The following is a 25,417-nucleotide window of genomic DNA, read 5'->3' as shown; positions in this document are numbered from 1 at the left end:
GGGGTGCCTGGCGTGCTCTGGTCCATGGGGTCACGAAGAGCCGGACACGACTGAACGACTGAACAACAACACCTGATGAACTCAGCATGTGTAGAGGCTAAGCTGGTTGCTCCCTCTTAGCTGCATGGCTCTCACAAGCCATTCTTGTGCTACTATACCAATAATTTAGGAACCTTTACCACTTTCTAAAACAAGTTTTGCTGCCTGTGTGACTTTTCAAACTGCTGCATTAGCGGCACCCAAGTGACCTCCCTGGGGCATTAAATGCCAGTACTAACACCCTGAATTGGGCCCATAATCAATTGACAGTCAATGCTGATCTCTGAGATCCCTCATGTGCCCAAAACCCTGTGATTGTTACCTGAGGCTCTTCCTTCAGGTGCTCCCTCCATGGGAGATCTAGACTAGGGTGCCAACATGAGAACAGGCTTTTTTGGTGTTGGCCTCCCCACTTGTGAAATGGTCCCCCTCACCACCATCAAGGTATGCCTGGGACCCTCTTTTTTGAAAGGTTTCAGGCATTTGTAGCTTATTTTAGCTGGGTGGGATCTGTAAGACTCACCTTTTATCTCCATATGTGGGTTTGTTTGTTTTTTGCTTTTACTGGTCATGTTTCTTTCAATTGGTTTTAATGTCAGTTGCTTTGGGTCACCTTTGTGAGTAAAGCAAATCATCATAATCTGGAAGGTATGAGGTCAGAAAGGGCTACCTTAAAAGGTCTGCCAGGATTCTCCTTCTCTGGGGTGGGGATTATGGGCTGGTAGCTGACTGGTAGCTCAGTTTAAAATGCCTACAACTTTGCTGACCTATTTATAGGAGTCCCATCAAAACAAGTCTAAATCATTGGTATTTAAAAGGGGAAAAAAACTTTTAATGGAGTTTATATTTCCTTGGATACATGTTTTAAATCTATTTAATTAGTATACTAATTGTTAAATTCCACTGTTTTAATATTTATGTAAAAATTATGCTTAAATTTTGGTTTTACTATGCTGGCTGTTTAGCCTCAATAAGAAACATTCATTCGTAAGTGAACGCTTAAGATCTGGGAATCCTGTCCACATACCGTTTCTCCCCTGTCCCCTTTCAACGAAGGAGGACCAATGACTGAAGTTTGGCGCCCAGGTACCTGAATGAAAGGAAACGGTGCTTCTCCCTTTTAAGGCTGAGATGATGGAGAGACGCGCTTAACGGGGGAAGGAATGGAACCTCTACTAACATGAGTTTGGCCAAACTGCGGGAGGCAGTGAAGGATAGGGATGCCTGGCGTGCTCTGGTCCATGGGGTCACGAAGAGTCGGACACGACTGAACGACTGAACAAAGGTGCTACTGGAAGAAAATTATTATTATTATTTATTATTATTTATTATTATTTTAGGGCCTACAAGCTGTTCGACAGTGGAACACGGACTCCCTCATTTGAGGTTTTTAAGCAGAGGTTGGATGGCCATCTGTCATGGATGCTTCAGCTGAGATTTCTGCATTGCATTGGACTAGATGACCCCCGGAGTCCCTTTCCAACTCTACAGTTCTATGGTTCTGTAGATGCTGCTTTTAAAAAAGTTCGAAGACAAGGATAAGAGCGCCTTTTTTTCTTTTCGGCCACCCACTCGGCTCTCTAAGGGTTAAATGAGCTGAGCTCTGTTTCCTAGAGCGGCAGGAAATGGTCTAATGGGGGAGGAATAGAGGGGGGCGCTTCCTTTTTGTCTTCCAACAGGAGAGAGGCTGGCTGACATACTTTGAGCGGTTGCTCTGCGAGGTGGGTGCGCGTACAGGGTGGGACAACGTCGCCGTCATTATTATTATTATTATTATTATTATTATTATTATTATTATTATTATTATTATTTCAGCGTATTATTAGAATTGTTGTTATTTATTAATACCCCTCCTTTCCCCCTGACAGGTACTCACTCAGGTGCAACACTGGAAGAGAGGTAGGAACCAAGGATTGATTGGGGGGGAGAGGCAGAAGAGAGAGAAAGACCCTCACCCCAATTTCCTCTGGGAATTGCATGTAGGGCTTCTGTAGGCAGGGTTTGTTTATTTAGAAGAAGAAGAAGAGTTTGGATTTGATATCCCGCTTTATCACTACCCGAAAGAGTCTCAAAGCGGCTAACATTCTCCTTTCCCTTTCTCCCCCACAACAAACACTCTGTGAGGTGAGTGGGGCTGAGAGACTTCAAAGAAGTTTTGACTAGCCCAAGGTCACCCAGCAGCTGCGTGTGGAGGAGCGGAGACGCGAACCCGGTTCCCCAGATAACGAGTCTGCCACTCTTAACCACTACACCACACTGGATCTATTTAGTTTGCTATTTCATTGCATTTGCACAGCTCCTTCCCTGCCCTTCCTCAAAGTGGCTTCCCTGGTTCTCTCTCTCTCTCTCTCCCTCCCCCCCACTCCCCATTTCATCCTCACAACAACCCTGTGAGGTGGGTTAGGCTGCGAGAAGACGGCCGACGGCCCAAGGTCAAGCCCAGTGAGGTGGGGGATTCCAGCCATGAGCTCCCAGTCCTTAGTCCGACAGTCTCTAACCACTTCACCACCATTGGCTCTTGGAGATGGACCAAAGAGGGTGTTCAGAGGATTGGGGTTGGGGTTCAAACCCTCTCCCTGCCCAGGACATGGGGAGGGGGAGCTGCAGAAGAGAAAAGAGGCTCAGTCACACAAATTTATCTGACTGCAAATCGTTATTGTTCTTGTTGTTGATATCAGTATTACATACCTTCCCTTCACCCTGAGGTCCCAGGGTGGGTTACAACAACAAAAAACTGTTCAAAACAAAACCCTAGAAATAACCTGGGTCCTGAAAATACATGGAAAGAAAGATAAAGTCCCAACCAGAGAAGAATGGCAGATTAAGTTGATGGATTATGCCAAAATGGCAAAAATGACAGGAAGAGTCAGAAAGACCAAAATTTTAATAAAGAATGGGGAAAACTTATAATTTATCTTAAAAACCGTTGCAAACTGTTAAAATTGTTAGTAGAATTGGAATAACACTTGTAGTTTAATGGTGAATTTTGGATTTAACGGAGATGTAAAAGATTCGGATTGTTATAAAAGATGCAAGAGGAAATGGCTAACAATAGGATCCATAGAGGGAAGGAGGGAAATCCAGGAGAGTCTTTAGAATCTTGTTTTTATGTTATATATTGGATATGTGATTGTAAAACTGTAATTTGAAAAACCAAATAAATAAATAAAAAAGAAAATATATGCCAGGATGAAGAGGCACGTCTTCAGCATTCCCTGAAAGCTACATAATGAAGGTGCCAGACACACCTCGGGGGGGGGGGGGTGTTCCACAGCTTAGGGGCTGCCACAGAGAAGGCCCTCTCTGGGGCCAACACCACTTCCACCCCCCTTGAGCTTCTGATGGTAGAGGCTCCCAAGCTGCTGCTGCCCAGGTTAGAGAGTGCTATGTAGCCTCCTTGGGTATGAGCTTGCCCTGAGAAAGAAGTAGCGTGGTGTGTCCAGTGGTGGAATGGATTTGCTGGCTTTTTCCCAAGCTTGGCAGCGGAGAATGGATTACCTACCCTCTTTTTAGGCCAGATAATAGTTACTTAGAGAGAGTTATAAAGGGCTCAATCAACAAATTGGTAGTATACATAGAACAGCATAAAAGTTAACATCCTTCTGTTTATAACTGTCTGTTTATAACTTTTTATGGTTTTTATTGAACATTTTTATGTTTTACTGATGTAAACCACTTTGATATATTGTTGGTTACATAACGGTATATAAATATGTTTTATAAATAACCAAACAATACATAGACAAAAAATTGCAAAAATTGAAAGCAAGAATACGTAACTAAATTATATAGTAAGGATACCTGCCTAATTTCCCAAAGCACAGCTGACTTGAGTGACTTGTAAAAGTGCAATTTCTGGACATTGATGCTGTCAAGCAGGCGTGAAGGGGCAGGGCGATTCTGGGTCACAGTATACTGATTCTCTGTTACCTGGTTTTATCTCCTTTTTAAAGACATCCAAGCTAGTGCCAGCTAGTACAACTTAAGACAGCAAATTCCATAAGTTAATGATGTATAGTACTGTATATGACAAAAAACCCTTTAAAGCATGGGGTATGTAAACAGCTCAAAAACCAAAGTCCAGATAATCTGTGCATCTATCATATTATGAGGGTTACTGGACCCTGGTTAAAATGGACAGCTAAAACATTTCGGAATAAGCATGTATAAGAAGTGGTATTTAGTGGTGAATATTGAAATGCAAGAACTCAATGGAAATATGGAGTTCAGGAATATATTATTTCTGATTAGAGAATATTTCTTTCTTTCAGTGGGTAGTGTACTTTGAGGCAGTGGCTGTGTATTCCACCAAGGTGGGTGAGATCTCCAAAATTCAGGGCAAAGATCTCTTCACAAGGAAGTCATGCCAGAGAACAATGAGAACATGGCCTCTGTGGGTAAGAATGTCTTTTATTCCTTGGTTGGTATTGAAAATGAAGTTTTTAAATCACACCAGTGGACAAGCAAGTGGTGACCAAACAGGGCCCACAGGAGCCAGTGATAGCCACCAACTTAGAAGATGGTTTTAAAAGAGGATTGAGCAAATTCATGGAGGATGGCTATGCTCTGCCTTCAAATTTGGAGGCAGTAGTGCTTCTGAAAACCATTTCTGGAAACTGCAGGAGGGGAGAGTTCTCATTTGCTTGGCAGGTTTCCAACAGGTATCAGGTTGGCCACTGTGAGAACAGGATGCTGGACTAGACGGGCCACTGGCCTCATCCAGCAGAGCTCTTTCTATATCCTTTGTGGCCCAGAGGCTAAAACCCTTTAATAAAGTTTTATTTTAAATGTATCAGCAGTTAACCAGTGAATGCAGCTCATGTTATGAAAAGACAGTATTATGATGGAGAAATCAAAAGTACATATGTAAATAAAACTTTAAACAATTTTAAAGTAAGTAACCTGTCAGGAAACCCCCCTCCCCACGGCAGGTAGCATCCCGGGAGAGCTTGCAGTACAGGGAACCACCCCCTCTGTTCACCAGTTCATCATCCCCCTCCTCTGCAGGAAGCAACCAGTCCTCCAGTGGGGAGGGGGAGTTAGAGGCAGGAAGTCGGCGCAGGGGCTGTGAAGGGATGGCAGAGCCTGAGCACCAAGGGGAAAGCGGGAAACAGGGAGAGTTTCCTGCGCCCCGAGTTCGCAGACAGGAAAGACGTGGAAGGGGGAGGCGGGGGTTCAGGATCCCGCGCCTCTTTTGCTGGACAAAGAACCAGAAGAGTTCATTCCTGGACTCTGCAGAGGGATGAGATGGACGTTTGAACTTTTGCTCCACTGTAAATATCTGCACAATAAAGAACTTAGTTTTTAGAAGTTCTGTGTTCGGCTGATTCCTCATGAGCAACCACTGAACGTCCTTACATAACCCTAAAATGGTTATTGCATGAAAGGATTCAAATAAGCAAGATTACACTTAAGTGAGTCTATGAGTGTGTGTTTTGTTGCAAGAAGGAGAACCTATCAAAATTAATTCCAATTCCAATCAATGAGAGACTGACTATCCACCTGGTCTCTCTCTCTCTCTCTCTGGGAAACAAAGGCAGAACTACACTGCTCACGTTCCCTTCAGCATGCCACAGTGAGTAATGTAATGCCTTGATCATGCAGGCTCAGGGCAGTGTGGTGTTTCTGTTACAGAATATAGTATTTTTGACCTGTAATAGCCGATTTGACATTTCCGTCCTTTTTCCTTATTAGTTACTTAGACATTCCTCACCTAATTTGCTAGTCAGCCGTTCAGGCATTTTCCCTGTGGCTCTTTCCACTCAAAGGCCCTTTCATGTTCAGATTATTATTATTTTTAAAAAGTATTTTTATTAAAGGTTTCTTGATTTAAAAAAGTATGTGCAATGTCTCTCTCTCATATTTTTTACATGTATCATTTTTACAAATCAGTTTCATTTGTTGAGACATTGGGAAGAAAAAGGGGGAAAGGCCCTTTCAGACTTATAAATATGGGACTTCCCCACTTGCTACTTGAGCCCTCTTCTCTGTGATTCTTCACTGGTGCAAGCTACATTTGGCACACTCGGCAGTTCTGGGAGGAGTCACCAGCTCAGGCATCAGCATAACATTCAGGGACTCTTGTCTTCTGTTTCAGTGTATCTGAATAATTGTGCATGCACACAAAAGCTCATACCAAGAACAAACTTAGTTGGTCTCTAAGGTGCAACTGGAAGGATTTTTTTTATTTTTTTTTTTTGACTATGGCAGACCAACATGGCTACCTACCTGTAACAGGGACTCTTGAGGTCAGTGTTGGCTAAATCTTTTTGGGGCCCTGGACACATTCGGAATTATGAGAATACGTTGTCGGCTCTAGTCACAAAACTGTCCCTGTGGGAACGTGGCATAGTGTAAAATTGCTCTTTTGGCATGGCATAACACAAAATGCTGCATCTAAAAGAGCAGAATAAGAGATAGAATCATAGAACTGTGCTAATATGGAAAACTTTAATTTATTTATTTTTTAAATGTTTGAACCTGATAAACAGAGCAGCGGGTTCCAGCAATCTCCTTTCCCAAACATTGCTAAGCCTCATCTGCTGTGTTGCCTGTTGCTGGTGAGGTGTTGTAGATTACAGCTAGAAAATAAATAAAACATAATTCAGAATTATTCCTGAAGTCAAGTATTCCATGAATATACAGTCACACTCACATATAAACAGATGTCTTTATTACTGGCTGGTAATCATACTTCATTAGTTAGTTTGTTTATCCTATTCTTCAGCCAAAATAAAGACTCTCAGAGTGGCCATACAGATGGTTAAAACAAGTGAGTCAGTCCCTGCCTCAGATTTGCAGTTTGAAAAGGCAAAAGGGAAACAGATTGGGAGGGAGGAAAAAATACGCAAATTAATGTCTAAGTTCTTTAAAAAAAAATAGAACACAGAACAGAACAGCTCTGCAGGGAGAAATCAGAGTAATTATTGGGAAACACTGTTATAGACAAGTGATTTTCTGGACCAAAATTCTTCTTCCATTCTGTTCTGTAATATCTTGTAGGTCATTGCCTCAGAACCTCAGTGTCTGGGAAATAGCTGAATAACATTTCCCCCCCCCCTTCCTTTCTTCTTCCCAAGCAGGTGATGGGAAGGATAATGAGATTTATGAGGAGCCACCTTTGGATTCGTTGAAAACAATCAAGCATGAAGTGGGGGGAAATACATTTGGAAATCAAAGGACATCAAAAAGGCAGGACAGAAAGCGGTCAAGGAATTGGAGGAAGAAATACTCTGCTTCTCCATGTTCAGACCACCCTCAACTTCCACCAGATACTGAAAGAGTGAAAAAGTGTCCAGTGTGCGGGAAAATGTTCAAAGACAAATCAACACTAAATAATCATCGCAGAACCCACACAGGGGAGAAACCCTATAAATGCATGCAATGTGGAAAGGGCTTCAGTGTGAGTGGTAACCTTACTATCCATCAAAGAACCCACACAGGAGAGAAACCATTTAAATGTATGGAATGTGGAAAGAGCTTCAGTGTCAGCTGTAACCTTACTAAACATCAAAGAACCCACACAGGGGAGAAGCCATATAAATGTACGGAGTGTGGAAAGTGCTTTAGTGATAGTGGAAGTCTCACTTCACATGAAAGGATTCACAGAGGGGAAAAACCTTATAAATGTATGGAATGTGGAAAAGGCTTCTGTGTGAGCAATAGCCTTATTGCACATCAAATAATCCACACTGGGGAGAAACCATATAAATGTATGGAGTGTGGAAAGTGCTTCAGCCAATGTGCAAACCTAAATACACATCAGAGAACCCACACAGGCGAGAAACCATATAAATGTAGGGAGTGTGGAAAGTGCTTCACCCAGAGCGTAAATCTAAAAACACATGAAAGAACTCACACAGGAGACAAACCATATAAATGCTTACTGTGTGGAAAGTGCTTCCATGGCAGTGGAAGCCTTACTAAACATAAAAAAATGCACACTATGGAGAAACCGTATAAATGCATGGAATGTGGAAAAGGCTTCAGTGTGAGTGGTAGCCTTACTCTACATCAAAGAATCCACACTGGGGAGAAACCATATAAATGTATGGAGTGTGGAAAGTGCTTCAGCCAAAGTGCAAACCTTAAAACACATCAAACAACCCATACAGGAGAGAAACCTTATAAATGTGTGGAGTGTGGAAAGAGCTTCATTAATAGCGAAAAGCTTAGTTCACATCAAAGAACTCACACAGGGGAGAAGCCATTTAAATGCATGGAGTGTGGAAAATGTTTTAGCCAGAGTGCACACGTTAATACACATCAAAGAACTCACACAGGGGAGAAACCATATAAATGCTTAATGTGTGGGAAATGCTTCCATGATAGTGGAAACCTTACTAAACATCAAAGAACCCACACAGGGGAGAAACCTTATAAATGCATGATATGTGGAAAGAGCTTTAGTGTGAGCAGCACCCTTACTTCACATCAGAGAACTCACACAGGAGAGAAACCATATAAATGCTTAGTGTGTGGGAAAAGCTTCAGTCAGAGTGGAAGTGTTACTACCCATCAAAGAACCCACACAAAGAAACAACTATATAAATGCATGGAGTTTGGACCAAGCTTCAATCTTGATTGAAAGCTTTCTTGGCAGCAAAAAATGTGAGAAGAATATAAATGCCTAAGAGAGCCTTTCCCACCCTGGTTTCCCACAGAAGTTGTTGTATTCCAACTCTAATATGGCCCATGATCATCAATAAAGATCTTAGTATGGATCAAAAGAAATTGCGTAAGAGAGACAGCAAAATGGTTACGGAATATTCAAAAAACGGAATAAATGTGTAAATTAAGAAAGATTTAGATAAAAGTGGTTTCTTTTATGCAGGCAGGAGTGAAATTATTTAAATACATGCACTCTGAGAACAGACTTGCTACACAGGAAAGAACTCACACAGGGAGGAAGCCATATAAATGTATATGAAATGAGTTTCACAGGGGACATCAAAGAATCCACATAAGGAAGAAACCTCTGGAATGTGTGTGATGCAGAATCAACACAAATCTTAGACTTCAGAGAACCTACACAGATCAGAACCCACTGGCATGCTTCTGTGACAAATTCTTTGATATTTTAGGATTCATTATGCTTTTTTCTGTTTCCCCCAAATACAGTAGGTATTCTTCACTCATGTTCCTGGATATTATCCCTTCCATCAGTACCTACACTAGAATTTGCTCTTTGGATTACAGTTTTTATTGGTGCAGCAAGAAAGGTTGCCCATTGGGAACACACACTGCATGGTAAATGTCTTTGGAAAATGTCCCCTACACCCACATCCAAGGTTAATGGGGTGGATTAAAAAAAAAGAGGATATGAATAGTAGGAAATAATCAGTAAAGTTGGACAGTGTAGATTAAATTAGCAGAAGATGGAGTGGGCAGATTTGAGAAAGGAAGCAGTGAGACTAATAATGTGTTGCAGTAATTAATGGTGGGAAGGAAATGTGTGACCAGTCTGTATTTGAGAGATGGGGCCAAGTTTATAAAAGCTCCAGTTATTAGATGGTGTAGAAGTAGTCGAAATATATATGGTGGCTGATTTTCCATCTTTCCTAGTTTTTTTAATACTTGATCTATTTCTTAGGTGCATTTATGAGACCCACTGCACACTTTCCAACACTGGTTGAGATTCACCTTATCAATTCCATCAGCAGAAGTCATCGTGTAATGGGGGCGGTCCCACCCAAGCCCCCCAAAATTGGCCGAAGCGGCAGTTCAGGAGAATCCCCAAAGTAAAGCATAGGGGGGAGGAGGGGTGTTGCAACCAGCTAGCTGGAATGCTTGTGCAGATGAAACATTTGTAATGGTGCAACATTGAACTCCATCCTTTGCAAATTGCATTTCCTGTCAAAGTTACTTTAGAGATTAGAAGTTGTTGGTGATTTGTGTTTGGTCCATTTTTAATGTAACAGTTGAGATGTAATAAAAAAATAGGATCAGTTGCACCTGAAAACTTCACTACTAACCTTTAGCTTCTTTTTAAATTAATGCTTTAAATACACAAAGAATAAAAGATTCAAGTGGTGAATTGTGAAACTTTGAAAGTGTATTTTTTAAAAAAACAAGATCAGTGTGGTAATGAACTGCCAGAGTCTTGAGAAATTTCAGAAGCTAACCCAATTTCTCAACACTGGCCTTTCTGATTTCAGGTTGCCATCACTTTATTCTTCTGTGTAAATTCTGACCTGTTTGCATGTGGAATGCAGAGTGGTAATGTTGGCAATTAGTAGCATAGAAGATAAAACTTTATTCGCATTAGCCAATGGCCGTAGCAACAATAAAACATTACAATGTATACAGAAAAGAGAATTTGATATAAAAGCACATTTTAAAATCCTGAATCATCAATCAGGATGAGTGGCCCTTATTCTAATTGCCTCTGCTATGAACCTGGCAACCTTAGCCGTTATCTGCTCCTTTGGGTTTGATAGAAGAAAGGGCATTATGGCTGTGGTTGGATGCCCTGGGATGGTTAATAGGAGTGGGGTGATGATCTCATTCCTCAGATCTTTGTAGAGGGTGCAGGACAGGAGGACATGTGCCACTGTTTCTGTACTACCATCTCCACAGGGGCAAAGTCTTTTCTCAGGTAAGATCTTTTGGAATCGACCCTCAAGTACGGCAGATGGCAAAACGTCCAGTTTTGCAAGTGTAAAAGCACGTCTGTATTTTGGGATAATACGTTTATGCAGATATGGAAGATGAGCAGGGGAACAAACCTTTGATGATGCCGCTGATATTACTAGGTCCTGAGATAATGATGCCTGAGAGTGATCACAAAGCTACCTTAATAAACTATCCTTTCTGATAGTTCTGGGGACTGAGTGGTGGTGAAGCCTGAGTAGACCTGGTGCCTACTCTTCTGTAAATAATTTCTCAGTGAAGAAGACTTGTCCATTTACTAGGAGACCGTGCATCCAGACAACATCGTCCCACTTTTCTTCTGCAGTAATTTCCACAGCTTCCCCACTGCATTTCCTTAAAATACCCAATACTTCTCGATAACAGCACTGGATTACACTTTGGAATTGTTGTATGAAACTCCCAGAAAAATGGGGACAGCAAACCAGGGTTATTTTGCAGGGCTGGCTTAACCCATATGCTCTCAACCTCTCTCCCCCTCTTCAATATGAGTACAATATAGCAATGTCATTATCATCTGCATTTCCATTAGCAGATTTATGTAGCCTAATGGGGTTGGGGGGGGGCAGGTTATAGTTTGATCAAACACAGACAGGGAGAAACAAAAATGGGGGGTTTGCAGCCAAACATTTCATCTAGCCATTTGCTGGAATTAAAACGGGTCTGGATAACAAACCACCAGCTGAGAACCTTCCAAGGAGCTGGATGGGGAACCTGCAGCTCTGCAGATGTTGTGGATTTGCAGCTCCCATCATCTCTGCCTGCTGGGCGGGGGCTGATGGGAGGTGGAGTCCAGTACCACCACCGGGGGGGGGGGGGGGGGGGCTCATGTATCTCATCCTTGACTGTTTTCTAGCAAAGCTGTTTCTCTTTTGTAGCTTCTGGGCAAGGAGAAAAATAGGAACAGGCTGCTCCATCACCACAGCATCAAAGGATTCCCTCTCACCTTCCTCCTAGTTTATTCCAAAGACAGAGAAAAGCCTGGAACAAACAGAACCATTCTGAAGGTGCAAATAAAATGAAATTTAAAGGTTTGCAAACATGGTGCAAGGACCCGCTGGCACGAGGTCCTCGTAGTAGGATTAAACAAAGCGAGGCGTGTTTCCTAGAATCATAGAATCATACAGTTGGAAGAGACCACAAGGGCCATCCAGTCCAACCCCCTGCCAAGCAGGAAACACCATCAAAGCATTCCTGACAGATGGCTGTCAAGCCTCTGCTTAAAGACCTCCAAAGAAGGAGACTCCACCACACTCCTTGGCAGCAAATTCAACTGCTGAACAGCTCTTGCTGTCAGGAAGTTCTTCCTAATGTTTAGGTGGAATCTTCTTTCTTGTAGTTTGAATCCATTGCCCCGTGTCCGCTTCTCTGGAGCAGCAGAAAACAACCTTTCACCCTCCTCTATATAACATCCTTTGATATATTTGAACATGGCTATCATATCACCCCTTAACCTTCTCTTCTCCAGGCTAAACATACCCAGCTCCCTAAGCCGTTCCTCATAAGGCATCGTTTCCAGGCCTTTGACCATTTTGGTTGCCCTCCTGTGGACACGTTCCAGCTTGTCAGTATCCTTCTTGAACTGTGGTGCCCAGAACTGGACACAGTATTCCAGGTGAGGTCTGACCAGAGTGGAATACAGTGGTACTATTACTTCCCTTGGTCTAGATGCTATACTCCTATTGATGCAGCCCAGAATTGCATTGGCTTTTTTAGCTGCTGCATCACACTGTTGACTCATGTCAAGTTTATGGTCTACCAAGACTCCTACATCCTTTTCACATGTACTGCTCTCAAGCCAGTAGAGAAGCAGGACATGTCAAACAGGGGGGTGGGGTGGGGGGTGGCTACAGTGAACGCACTTCTTTTGCCAGGAATGGAGTTCAGCTGGTGAGATTCTCGAGGATGCAAGACTGATGGATGCTCTGCAGAGGACAGGAGAAAAATAAATAAATAAAAAGGTGCAACAATTATTATTATTATTATTATTATTATTATTATTATTATTATTACTACTACTACTACTACTACTACTATTATTTGGGGGGGGGGCCTCCAGCAAAAAAAACCTATTTATTTGTTTTGCTTAGATTCTAACTCGCTATAAGGCAGCTTCCTATGCAGGGACAGTGACTGTGTTGCATAGTGGTTATAGCACTGGGCTTGCACCACAGAGGTGCAGGCTCAAACCCACGCTTGGTTATGCAGCTCTGTGGGTTGGTGTGAGCGGAAAGAGAAGAGTGTCCACCACCTTCCGAGGGAGATTTTTCCACTGTCAAACAGCACTTGCTGTCAGCTCTTATGTTGACCTTTTTGCTGCGCCAACCTTCTTGCTGTTCTTGCTCTGGGTGTTGAGGGTTGCTGGCAGACCCCATATTCCCCTGCCAGAGCTACAATTCCCGGAGTACCCTGACTGTTAATACCTCTCAGAGTTGAAACAAAATGGGAAATTCTTTCCAGTAGCACCTTAGAGACCAACTGAGTTTGTTCTTGGTATGAGCTTTCGTCTGCATGCACACTTCTTCAGATACACTGAAACAGAAGTCACCAGACCCTTAAATATAGTGAGGGAGTGGGGAGGGGTATTACTCAGAAGGGTGGTGGGAATGGGTGATCGGCTGATAGGTGTGGAAAACCTGTTGACGACTCGGCTGCAATTAGTCTTGCAGGGAAAGGGAATGTTTTGAATAGTGTTGATATTGGGTCATAAAACCTTTGACCCAAGTAGTGCTGCTGGCCGGCACTGCATTCAATCACCTTTACGATCGTCTCCGACATCAATGGCGCCCAGGCACACTTCTGCTGCGTCCCGAGCGTTCTCCAATTGCAGAGTTAAGCACAGCGTCGCGATGGCTTTTTAGGTCTGCTTCTCCGTGGCGTCGTGAAATAACTTGACAGACGCCAGTGCTACTAAACTAAACTAGACTTTATTTAGTAGCACACACACACAAGTCCTCCAGACTTGAGCTGCATGCTTGCAGCAAGCTCACATTCAGCAGTAACAGTACACTGAACACAGAATGAGGCGAAGAATGCAGAGAAGGGGAAAGTGAAACCAAACCTCCCCTTTTCTAGACAAAGGAAAAGTGCCCGTATTACAGTGGGCAAGGCTAAACTCCCAGGATCAGAACGCCTCTTGCATCATTAACTCTAAGATGCCCAGAAAACCTGACACCCCCTCTCGTTCGCAATCCTGGGTAGACATATATACATTTCATTTAACATTTAACCCATCACAGAAAACTTCGTGTTTCTGGAAACTCAAGGGCTTTGTGAATCCATCGGCAAGATTCATTTCGCTAGGACAATATTTCAGCTTGACCACATTTGTCCTAACGCTCTCATGCACATTTTTGAACCGAATATCCAGGTGTTTGGTTCGAGCGTTGAATTGGCCGGATTCAGCCAGCTTCAGGCATGGCTGGTTATCCTCCCATATGGTGATGGGTAGGTAACACTTCTCACACACTTCTTGCACTAGGCACCTGTAGAATTCAAGCTCTCGACACATTTCTGAAAGAGCACTGAACTCTGCCTCAGTTGATGATAGAGCAATTAAACTCTGCTTTTTTGATCTCCAGCCAATTACAGAACCTCCAAATTTTACCACTATTCCAGAAATTGACTTTCTGTCTGAGCCGCAAGCCCAATCAGCATCCACCCAACATTGGAGCTGTTCATCACCTTGGGCTGTCAGTGTGAGGCTAAACTCTTTGGTCTCTTGCAAATATCTAAGGACTCTTTTGACCCCATTCCATGCCATCACACTGGGCTTTGCTGCCTCTTGGCTCAGCAGATTAACTGCAAATGCAATATCGGGCCTGTTCCACTGTGAGAGATAGAGCAGGCTTCCAAGAGCAGATTGATACACCTCTTGGTTCTCAAACTCTCTTTTTTCAACAGATTGGTTGTCAGTTACAAAACTCGTCTCCATTGGTGTCCTTGCACCTTTGCAGTCTGCCATATTAAATTTCCTGAGTAACTGATCAATCTTTGCGCTCTGGTTCAACACAAAACTGCCATCTTGGTCTCTGTGAATCTGAACCCCTAGATACATGTTCACAGGACCCAACTCCTTGAGTTTGAAGTGCTGCCTCAGCTTACTTGCAAACTCCTGCACCTGTTTGTTTGTGTTGGCCACTAGAACAATGTCGTCGACAAAGATCAGGGCCAATTCTTGTTGCTGACCTTTCCCTTTTATGTACAAACAGTTGTCCGCATGGCTTTTCCTGAAGCCTAGCTTCTCCAGCGCTTGGTCGAGACACTGATTCCAGTTTCTCGCGGACTGTTTGAGACCATAAATGGAGCGGTGTAGCCTCCATACTAGACCTGGCCTGTCGCCCTCAAAACCCGGAGGAGGTAGCATATAGATTTCCTCCTGCAGCGGTGCATTTAAGTAGGCGACATCAATGTCAAAATGAGCAGCTTCTGCGCCTCTCTGCGCTGCTACAGCAAGAAGCAATCTCATTGTTTCACTACGGGACGTGGGTGCATAGACTTGTGAGTAATGCACTCCTGGCCTCTGACTGAAACCTCTTGCCACCAATCTAGCCTTATATTGTGGCTCTCCACTTGCAGTGGGTTTCAATCTATAGACCCAGCGACAGCTCACAGCTTGCTGTCCAGCTGGCAAAGTGGTCAGCGTGAAAACTCCAAGAGATTTCATGGCACTAAGTTCTTTCTCCATTGCTTGTTGCCACTTGCTGGATTCTGCCTGAGGTAATCTCTGCACCTCAGCGAAACTTTCCGGTTCGCAGTGAGCAAAACCGGCCCAAACATTAGTGGCTTGGAACTTGTCAGGAGGTTTCCCCTTTGTAGTGCGCTTGGAACGCCGTGGCACCACTGGTGACTCGCCCCCTGACCCAGACGTGCTAGACTCAGCCTGGGAGTCCCTGGCGTCTGGTGAACCACCAAGCGACCTACTGCGCTTGCTATGTCCCCCTGGACTGGGCTTCCCAGTTGGGGACCTTGGAGACCTACCTCGCTTGCCTCTCCTAGCTGCTTCTGGAGATGTGGGTGCACTCCTTGGTTCTGTCTTCACCTGTCTCTTTGGGATTGCCCCCTCTGACACTGCACCCTGGTCGTGTTCGGGAATGCGGCCCGAAACACCAGCAGGTTGACCACCTTCTGCACCACTGGCAGGTGTAACTGGCTGATCTTCATAGTCAAGATCGCTGAACGGATCTGTGAGCACCTCAGGATTTCCATGAATCCTTTTCCAGCCTTGCTGCTCACAAAACTCAGCGCTCCTACTGATTATGACTCGTGAACGATCGCCATTTGGGAAAGCAAATCTCCATGCTTTCGAACCTGTCTCGTAGCCACAGAAAATCAACTTTTGTGACCTTGGACTGCCCTTTCTACGTAAATGTTTGGGGATAAGAACCCAAGCTTCTGCCCCGAAAGTCCGAAAATAGTGGACCTTGGGCTTCTTTCCATAAAGTAGAAAGTAGGGCGTGGTCCCTATCACGGAACTGTATGTCCTGTTAAGAGTGTGGCAGACAGTTCTCCAGGCTTCAGCCCAATAGCATCTTGGCAAGCCTGAGTCAAACAAGAGAGCATCTACTGCCTCCTGCATTGTTCTATTCCTCCTCTCAGAAACACCATTCTCTTGAGGAGAATAAGGAGCAGTTTTTCTATGCTTGATACCTTTGGCACGAAAGAAATCCTGCAGCTTAGATGCAGTAAATTCTGTGCCTCGGTCTGTCTGAAACGCTTTCACGCGGGTTCCAAACTCCACCTCTACTGCTTTCACCCATTCTATAATCTCCTTCGCTGTTTGCCCCTTGTCTTTGAGCGTGAAAATCCATCCTGCTCGACTAAAATCATCAGTGAGACAAAGAACATAACGAGAATTACCCATGCTTGGCACCCCCATCGGACCACAGAGATCCGCATGCACAAGCTCGAAAGCTTGCTTGGTCACCCTATCAGACGATGGGTAGCTGCAAGAATGCACTTTGGCTCTTTTACAAGCTCTACAGTCTAGAAACTTGGAGCACTCCTTCATTTTACAACCATCAGTGCACTCTACCTGCTTGCGCACGTATTTCCAATTCACGTGCGAGAATCTGCGATGCCATAAATGCAAACACTGATCATGCGTGGGTAAGTTGGCATACTGAGCTTGAGTCTCCTCAGAGATGCCATTACTTGTCTCAGCACCCTGCGCCCTCTCTGTGGCGCTGTTGTCAGTTTCCAGCATATACACCCCATCATGGCCTTTCACCTGGACCAATTGTTTCCCATCTTTGGAGATGGTGCATACCTGGTTCCCAAAACTGACCAGATAACCTGCATTGTCTAAAGCTGAAACAGAAAGTAAACCAAATTTCATACCATCTAAAACATACACATCAATATCATCATTAAGACAAGGCATGAACATAACACCAGTTTTGGTAACAGGTCTTGTGGTTGAATCAGCCAGAGTGACTGCAGTTGCATCTTGGATCGGCCTGCAGTTCCGCAACTGGCTGCTAGGTGGCGCTAGATGTCTCCCCGCACCACTGTCTATTAACCAACGCAGCTTGGGGGTAGCAACTGTCTTTCCAACCAAGGCATATGCAGCTGCTTTGCAGTGGGCTCCAGCCCCTCCTCTGCTTGCTCTGGAAGGTCCTCTTCTCCCACGACGTGGTCTTCCTTTCATCTCCCGGTTGCCATGGAAACCATCTTTGAAGTCAGCCTGATCGCAGTCTGCCTGAAGATGGTTATCAGAATTGCATAGATAACAGCGCTTAGCTGCAAAAGCTTTAACAGAGCTCTCAGCGTTTTCTCCACTCCTGGGCTTAGGCAAAAAGCAACCCCCCTTAACAGCTTTCCCTTTCTCTCTCTGCCTCCGGTCCTGTTCGTCCTGCAGCCTCCCAGTAACATAGTCCAGATTCAACTGGCTTGCAGGCATGGACTCCAGCGTTAGGGAAAGAGTCTCATAACTGGGGTCTAGTGAGCTCAAAAGGATATAGACCTTTTGTTCCTCTGAGAAAGGAACATTCAGCTGTCTCAACTTGTTGAAGAGTGCCAGCATTTTGGCCACATGTTGACGCACACAGCCTCCTTCTTGCAAACGTAACTCAAACAGCTGTCTAGTTGTATGAAGTTTGGCACCAGCTGACGTTCTTTGAAACACACGCTTAAGACACTCCCAAATTTGGTGGGCGTTAGTGGCAGCGTCTATGTGCACCATCAGCTCTTCCTCTATGCCCATGACTATGTGAGCAGTAGCCCTCTGGTCTTTCTTAAGTGCTGCAGCAGCTTCAGCAGCAGGGGCTTGAACTGGTGGGCTCTGAGTACAAGTCCAAAGATCTTTAGCAATCAGAAATATCTCCATTTTCTTGGCCCAATCTTGCCAGTTTCTCCCATCCAACCTTGGAAAGGGTGGCACGAAACTCTCATGGGACTGCGCCATCTCCCCCCTGGGGCTTGAGGTAACTCACGTGGCTGCAAACTCAGCACTCGCCTCTCAGCTCCCAGCTCCGGAAAACGGCTTCTCTTCACCAGCGAGGTTTCCCTGCTTTGTGCCTCAAAAGCATGGCACAAAACAGTCCTCCAGCTGGGCTATCGGCTGCCGGCCCCGCAGACATGCAGACCTCCCGTCCTGGCAATCAATCTCCTCAGGACGCCTCGCCATCAAAGCGTAGCTTCTTGGCAATAAAGCAATTAAGCCATTAAGCCATAACCTGTTTTGAATAGTGTTGATATTGGGTCATAAAACCTTTGACCCAAGTAGTGCTGCTGGCCGGCACTGCATTCAATCACCTTTACGATCGTCTCCGACATCAATGGCGCCCAGGCACACTTCTGCTGCGTCCCGAGCGTTCTCCAATTGCAGAGTTAAGCACAGCGTCGCGATGGCTTTTTAGGTCTGCTTCTCCGTGGCGTCGTGAAATAACTTGACAGACGCCAGTGCTACTAAACTAAACTAGACTTTATTTAGTAGCACACACACACAAGTCCTCCAGACTTGAGCTGCATGCTTGCAGCAAGCTCACATTCAGCAGTAACAGTACACTGAACACAGAATGAGGCGAAGAATGCAGAGAAGGGGAAAGTGAAACCAAACCTCCCCTTTTCTAGACAAAGGAAAAGTGCCCGTATTACAGTGGGCAAGGCTAAACTCCCAGGATCAGAACGCCTCTTGCATCATTAACTCTAAGATGCCCAGAAAACCTGACAGGGAAGGGGTGAGATGGCTAAAGATAGCTTTGTTATGTATAATGAGATAAGAATCCAATGTCTTTGTTCAAACCAGGTTTCTCCATGGTTTTAAGTTTGGTGATTAGTTGCAATTCAGCCACTTCTCTTTCCAGTCTATTTCTGAAATTCCTTTGTATTAAGACAGCTACTTTGAGATCTTTTATAGAATGTCCTGGGAGATTGAAGTGTTCTCCTACTGGTTTCTCTGTCTTGTGATTCCTGATATCAGATTTATGTCCATTTATCCTCTGGCGTAGGGTTTGACCGCTCAGAGTTGTGAAGGTTTGCAGAATGCGACGTGGGAGTGGAGAGAGAGAGCGCGAGAGCGCACTGCCTGGCGCTCCAAGGGTTAAACCAATTGAGTTGAGATTCCTAGAGAGGCAGCTCTAATACCAATAAAATTTTTATTTTTTAAAAAAGAGAGAGATTCCTAGAGAGGCAGGAGAGGGGGAAAGAAATTGAAGTGGGCAAGGCAATAGTAAAACACGCTCCTTTTTATGCTCCAGGAAAGGGACTGAGGCTCCTGAGATTCCTTGGCAAAGAGGTAAAGCCTCAGTGTTGGGGGAAGGATGCTTGGATCCTGTATGCCTCCCTCTGGCAACTGCTGCAGCCCAGCTGGTGTCAAATGCATTGCTCTGCTTTCCTTTGGACCGCATCAGAGAGGCTGAGAGGGGGGGGGGTCGCGTCCCCTGGGCACCCCAGGACCTCCAGAAACACGGCCAAGGCTTGCGCCCCATCCCGGAGGCCACTTGGGTGCTGCAAACGCGGCAAAAACAACCTGAGAGGCAGTAGGGAGGGGGCACCCCAAATTGCACGGGAGGGAACAATCCCGCCACAGTTTTGCGCTCTGCAGCAAGGGGAGGTAGGTAATGGGGGCTGATGATGTGTCCAAATCCAAAGTGGGCCCGAAATATCTGCATTCTTTCCATTGCAAGAGCCTCTTAAATGCTTCACTCTCTGTCACCAACCCCAAGATTAGCTCAGTCCTCACTGAGAGGGTTGTTTTTGTCACCAAGGGTGCCAAATGGAGCTGAGGAGACCTGCAGGCTGAGGGTAATGTAAAGCTGAGCTCAGCGGCTCGGTGGATGTGTTTGTGTTCTTTATTTTTTTCAGGGGCTGGAATCCTTTGAGGAGGCAGCTGTATTATTTCACCAAAGTGGAGTGAGATCTCCTCGATCCAGGCTAAAAAGCTCTCCAAGAAAGCCATGCCAGAGAATTGTGGGAATATGGCCACTCTGGGTAAGGACTTTCCTTGGTTGATACATGTTTATTGATTTCTTTTATATATTTATTATATTTCTATCCCACCTTTCCTCCAAGGAGCTCAAGGTGGTGTACATAGCTCTCTCCCCACCCCCATTTTATCCTCACAGCAACCCTGTGATGTACGTTATGCTTAGAGGCAGCTACTGGCCCAAGTTTGCCCAGTGTTGGTCCTTTTTGTGATATTTCTCAGGGCCATGTAAGGATGCCAGTGTGGAAATGGGAGGCTTGACCATGTGCTCTGGACATGCCTTCTACACTGTGTTAGACCTGGCCTTGGCTGTTGCCACACACACACACACACACACAAACACACACGCTTACACTTCCATTAAAGGAGAAGTGATGCTTGCAGTGTTAGTCATGGATGCGAGTGTAATGCTATATCCTCCTGCAGCCTTTTTCTCCCAAACAGTAGATGAGGTGATAAACCTCAGGCTCTTGGTAGGAACTAAGTGGAATTTAATCCTCCCTTTCACACAGCCATTGCAAAAAGAAAAGAAAAATATCATGGCATGTAGAAAGCTAGCTATCAGGGAGCAAGTCTTTTTGTGTGTGAACAGATTCGTTGCTATCTTTTATTTTCATTTTTGTGTGCCTTCCATAACGTGAGCACTTGTCTTGCAGCCTGAAATCACTCACTGCCCAGGCCTCTTATGGGAACGAATTCCATAGTTAAATTATGTGTCATGGGAAGAAGAACTTCCTCTTGCCATAAATCTTCCAACATTCAGCTTCCTGGGCTGACCCAGAGTTATAGTATTATGATAAGGGAATAAAATCTCTCTTAATCTCTCTCTCCATCATGCATTATGTTATTTGCATCATATACCTGCTTTACTTGCCATTTTTCTTGCCTATAAAGATTGGTTCATTGTCACATTTCCTCTCAGAAGAGTTGCACCACCCTCTCGGTCACTTTCAAGGTCCTTTATAAATATACAGAGTGCATATGTTGCTGGGGTTCTCATATACACAAACACCCTTATTATATTAAGTTGCAGAAATTGAGATCACAGTTGTATCACAGAAGAAGAAAAAACCTCATCCATTTCTACACTTACTGAAATCAAGTAGGAAATGGACCAAAAGGAACTCAGGTTATTTTCTGAGACATTAGCATATTCAAAAGGTGATACAGGTTGCAGCAAGGGGAGATTTTTGAGTTGTTTTAAAAAAATAGTAGCTGGTAATTGTGCTTGTTGAAATTATTAGTTACTGTATTAATCTCTTTACGGGATTTCCACTCCCCCAAACAGGTGATGAGCAAGACAGTGTGAATTATAGGAACCCATTGGTGGTGTCACTAGAAACAGCCCAAGCTGAAGCAGGAACAGAGACATTTGGAAATCAAATGGAACAAAATAGGCTCAAGGGAAACCATTCAAAGAATGTGAAGATGCCCAGCACTTCTCAGGACGCTGGCATCCACAAACCTCTGGCCACACAAGATCAGAAAGGAAAGAGAAGTGAAAATATTCTAGGAGAGGAGGAAATATTAAAAAATGAACCAATATTAACCAGACACTGCAGAAACCAAACAGGAGAGAAACCGTATAGATGCATGGAATGTGGAAAAAGCTTCAGCGTGAGCAGTAGTCTTGCTACACATCAAAGAACCCACACAGGCGAGAAACCATATACATGCCTGGAGTGTGGGAAAAGTTTCATTGACAGTGGAAGTCTTTGTGCACATGCAAGAACCCACACAGGAGAGAAACCATATAAATGCTTGGAATGTGGGAAATGCTTCAGTGTAAGTGGAAGTCTGGCTTCACATCAAAGGACCCATACAGGGGAGAAACCATATACATGCCTGGAATGTGGGAAAAGCTTCAGTGTGAGCGGTAGCCTTGCTTCACATCAAAGAATTCACACCGGGGAGAAGCCATATAAATGCATGGAGTGTGGAAAGAGCTTCACTGTAAGCAGTAGCCTTACTTTACATTTAAGGACCCACACAGGGGAGAAACCATATGTATGTATGGAGTGTGGGAAAAGCTTTAACAAAAGTGGAAACCTGAATACACACCGACAAACTCATATGGGCGAAAAGCCATATAAATGCTTGGAATGTGGAAAGACCTTCAGTCAACATCAGCACCTCACTGCACATGCAAGAACCCACACAGGGGAAAAACCATATAAATGTTTGGAGTGTGGAATGAGCTTCAGTGATAGTGGAAGTCTTACTGCTCACAAAAGAACCCACACAGGAGAGAAACCATATAAATGCTCGGTATGCGAAAAGACTTTCAGTCAGTGCGGAAACCTTACCGCACATCAGAGAACCCACACAGGAGAGAAGCCATATCAATGTATGGAATGTGGGAAAAGTTTCAGTGTGAGTGGAAGCCTTTCTGCACATCAAAGAACCCACACAGGAGAGCAACCATATAAATGTGTGGAGTGTGGAAAGAGCTTCAGCGTGAGCAGTAGTCTTACTTTACATCAAAGAACTCACACAGGCGAGAAACCCTATCAATGCAAGGAGTGTGGGAAGAGGTTTAGCAAAAGCAGAAACCTTAAAACACATCAGAAAACCCACACAATGAAGAAACCTGCCTGAGGTCTGTTCCTCAGACTTTCAGACTAAACAAGCTAGGCCTTAGGAATTGTGAGGGCATAGCTGGTACAAAAGCAGGATTCACAACACATACATACTGATATGCAGGGAGGGGGGGGCACCAAAGGCAACCAAGGCCCGAAAATAACTAGGACTGCCCAAAGAAGACTTGTGATAAGCTGTTATTGCAACAAAGGCCCAGTAGAGACAGGTATTTTTGCTCCTTATGAGCCCTCCTGGTTACTTGCTAGGTGGTTGGGAGGGGGAGTATCAATAGTGGTTGAGGGCCACCAAAAAGGCCTGGAGGGCCACATGATTCAGCTAGGTAGACATGCAAGCAGATTATTCCCACTGGGTTTTCTGCCTTCTTAGCTCCGTGAGAAAGGTTGGAATCTGCAAGAGAAAACCTGGTGAAACAAGTCAAGTCCTTTGTTAAAATAATTACCCTGGCTGGTCTCATCAGCAACTTGAAGACTTGGGTAGGAAGATATGTGTTGGCGTAGTGACAACTGAAGATGCTTCCAGGAAGGGATAGGCACTACCCCACCCACCCCTCACCTGACTGCATGCCTGAGTCATCCTAGGGGGTGTTTGTTTTTGGTGTGTGATGCTGGAAGCTGGAGAACTGACCCTGGAAACCTAATGGGAAGGCAAGATCTGAGTGTTTGTGCTGTGAGCCACTGCATCCTTTCTTAAGGCTGTATATATGTGCAAATAAAACCATATATCCTAAAGATAACCATCGTCTTTATTCCAAGGAATCAGAAGGATGGGTAAGCATTGGAATGCCTGGATTCTCTTGTAGCTCAGAGATTTGGGGGCGGAGGGCAACAAAAAAAAATCTGTGTAGTTTTACAACATTTCATTTCTTTCATTATATGTGGAGAACAAAAGCCGCTGTTCTTTATTGTAAAAGAATAAATGAAAGGTTGCAAAAACACAGAGAAGAGAGGGAAACATTACTTAGAGAAACATTTGCCTAATGGCAAAATTCAATGCATTTCTGGGTAATTTTATGCCAGAAATTATTTTTGTTTCCCGAAGGAAAACAGTAAGTGGGAACTGGCAGAAATTTGGGGTCATTGTACAGGTGACAGTTTGTGAGAACATCCTAGCAGGGGTCAGCAACCTTTTTCAGCCATGGGCTGGTCCACCATCCCTCAGACCATGTGGTGGGCCGGACTATATTTTTTGGGGGGAAATGAACAAATTCCTAAGCCCCACAAATAACCCAGAGATGCATTTTAAATAATAGGACACATTCTACTCATGTAAAAACACGCCGATTCTCGGACCGTCCACGGGCCGGATTGAGAAGGCGATTGGGCCGCATCCGGCCCACGGGCCTTAGGTTGCCTACCCCTGTCCTAGAAGGACTACCCTCAGACACAGACAGATCAATTGAGTTTTTGACATACCCCTTCCTCTTCAGCTAACATGATCAAGGGCTTCCAACTGTTTTGCAATATTGCCCCTCTCATTTGGGCCATTTGTGTGGCTATGAGATCATCTCATCAACACAAAGAAGCCTTTCTCTTCTGATCTTTCAAATTTGTCAGAGTTGAAAATCCCTGTTCACCACAATATGTGATTGTCCTCATAGAATCACAGTTGGAAGGACCCCAAGGGTCATCTAGCCCAACCCCCTGCAATGCAGGAATCACAGCTAAAGCACCCATGACAGATGGCCATCCAACCTCTGCTTAAAAACCTCCAAGGAAGGAGAGTCCACAACCTCCCAAGGGAGTCTATTCCACTGTCAAACGGCTCTTTCTGCCAGAAAATTCTACCTGATGTTTAGTTGGAATTTCCTTTCTTGTAACTTTGAGTCCTACACTCCAGTGCAGGAGAAAACAAGCTTGTTTCTTTCATGTGGCTGCCATTGAGATATTTGAAGGTGGCTATCATATCTCTTCTCCATGTCTTCTCTGTGCTAAATGTACCCAGTTCCTTCAACCGTTCCTCGTAAGGCTTGATTTCCAGACCCTTGATCATCTTTGTTGTCCTCCTTTCCACACATTCCAGCTTGTCAACATCCTTCATAAATTGTGGTGCCCAGAACTGGGTATAGGAAGATCTCCGAGGTTCCTTCCAGCTCTATGATTTTATGCCTTTGAATGAGGTTAGCTTTCCCTCCCTCCAAAACACACGTTTTCCCTGTGCTCTAGAAATTGGTCTCTCTGTCCCCCTTCTTCATATGTGATTGGGGGCAGACCTATTTCTGCTTTTAAATTTTTTAAAAAAAAATTCATCCCAGCTACATGCCAGCTTAAAAGTTCTGCGCACGGGCAAAACTCTCTTTGTTGTTGTTCAGTCGTTCAGTCGTGTCCGACTCTTCGTGACCCCATGGACCAGAGCACGCCAGGCACCCCTATCCTTCACTGCCTCCCGCAGTTTGGCCAAACTCATGTTAGTAGCTTCATATCTTTTATATGCCTGTTGTCTTTGTCCATGGAGTTTTCTTGGCAGGGATACTGGAGCGGCTTGCCAGTTCCTTCTCCAGGTGGATCACGTTTGGTCCAAACTCTCCGCTATGACCTGTCCATCTTGACCTGTCCATAGCTTCCCTGAGTAATTCAAGCCCCTTCGCCACGGCAAGGCAGTGATCCATGAAGGGGAAAACTCTCTAGACTGATTGAGAATGAGATTCTAGTCCTCCAAGGGTTAAACCCACAGAGACCTGGTTCCTGGAGAGGCAGGAAATGT

General features: G+C 44.5%; 1 protein-coding gene across 3 annotated transcripts; it reads left to right on the top strand.

The window, feature by feature from the left end:
* The first annotated feature begins 1,738 nt into the window (after window positions 1-1,738).
* LOC117042726 (zinc finger protein 501-like) lies at window positions 1,739-23,450 on the top strand. 3 transcript variants are annotated; one of them, XM_033142350.1, is made up of 4 exons: window positions 1,914-1,938; window positions 4,311-4,436; window positions 7,119-8,514; window positions 21,706-23,450. In XM_033142350.1, the coding sequence occupies exons 2-4, from the start codon at window positions 4,403-4,405 to the stop codon at window positions 22,712-22,714; spliced, it is 2,439 nt and encodes an 812-aa protein (XP_032998241.1). In that variant the 5' UTR covers window positions 1,914-1,938; window positions 4,311-4,402; the 3' UTR covers window positions 22,715-23,450. The 3 variants fall into 3 exon arrangements, with proteins under 3 accessions (XP_032998239.1, XP_032998241.1, XP_032998240.1); XM_033142348.1 differs by lacking the exons at window positions 1,914-1,938; window positions 21,706-23,450 and adding an exon at window positions 1,739-1,760 and having other exon boundaries at window positions 7,119-8,672; XM_033142349.1 differs by lacking the exon at window positions 21,706-23,450 and having other exon boundaries at window positions 7,122-8,672.
* The last annotated feature ends 1,967 nt before the right edge of the window (window positions 23,451-25,417 follow it).

The sequence above is a fragment of the Lacerta agilis genome, chromosome 2 (assembly GCF_009819535.1).
Source record: "Lacerta agilis isolate rLacAgi1 chromosome 2, rLacAgi1.pri, whole genome shotgun sequence".
In the NCBI taxonomy this organism is placed as follows: domain Eukaryota; kingdom Metazoa; phylum Chordata; class Lepidosauria; order Squamata; family Lacertidae; genus Lacerta; species Lacerta agilis.
The sequence above is the reverse complement of the archived record's forward strand: the minus strand, read 5'-3'. Positions and strand labels throughout refer to the sequence as shown.

Coding starts and splice junctions, on each gene's coding strand:
- LOC117042726 (XM_033142350.1), top strand. CDS start 4,403: ATGCCAGAGAACAATGAGAACATGGCCTCTGTGG. Junction 4,437..7,118: donor TGAGAACATGGCCTCTGTGG/GTAAGAATGTCT, acceptor CTTCTTCCCAAG/CAGGTGATGGGAAGGATAAT. Junction 8,515..21,705: donor AAACCATATAAATGCTTAGT/GTGTGGGAAAAG, acceptor GAAACCGTATAG/ATGCATGGAATGTGGAAAAA.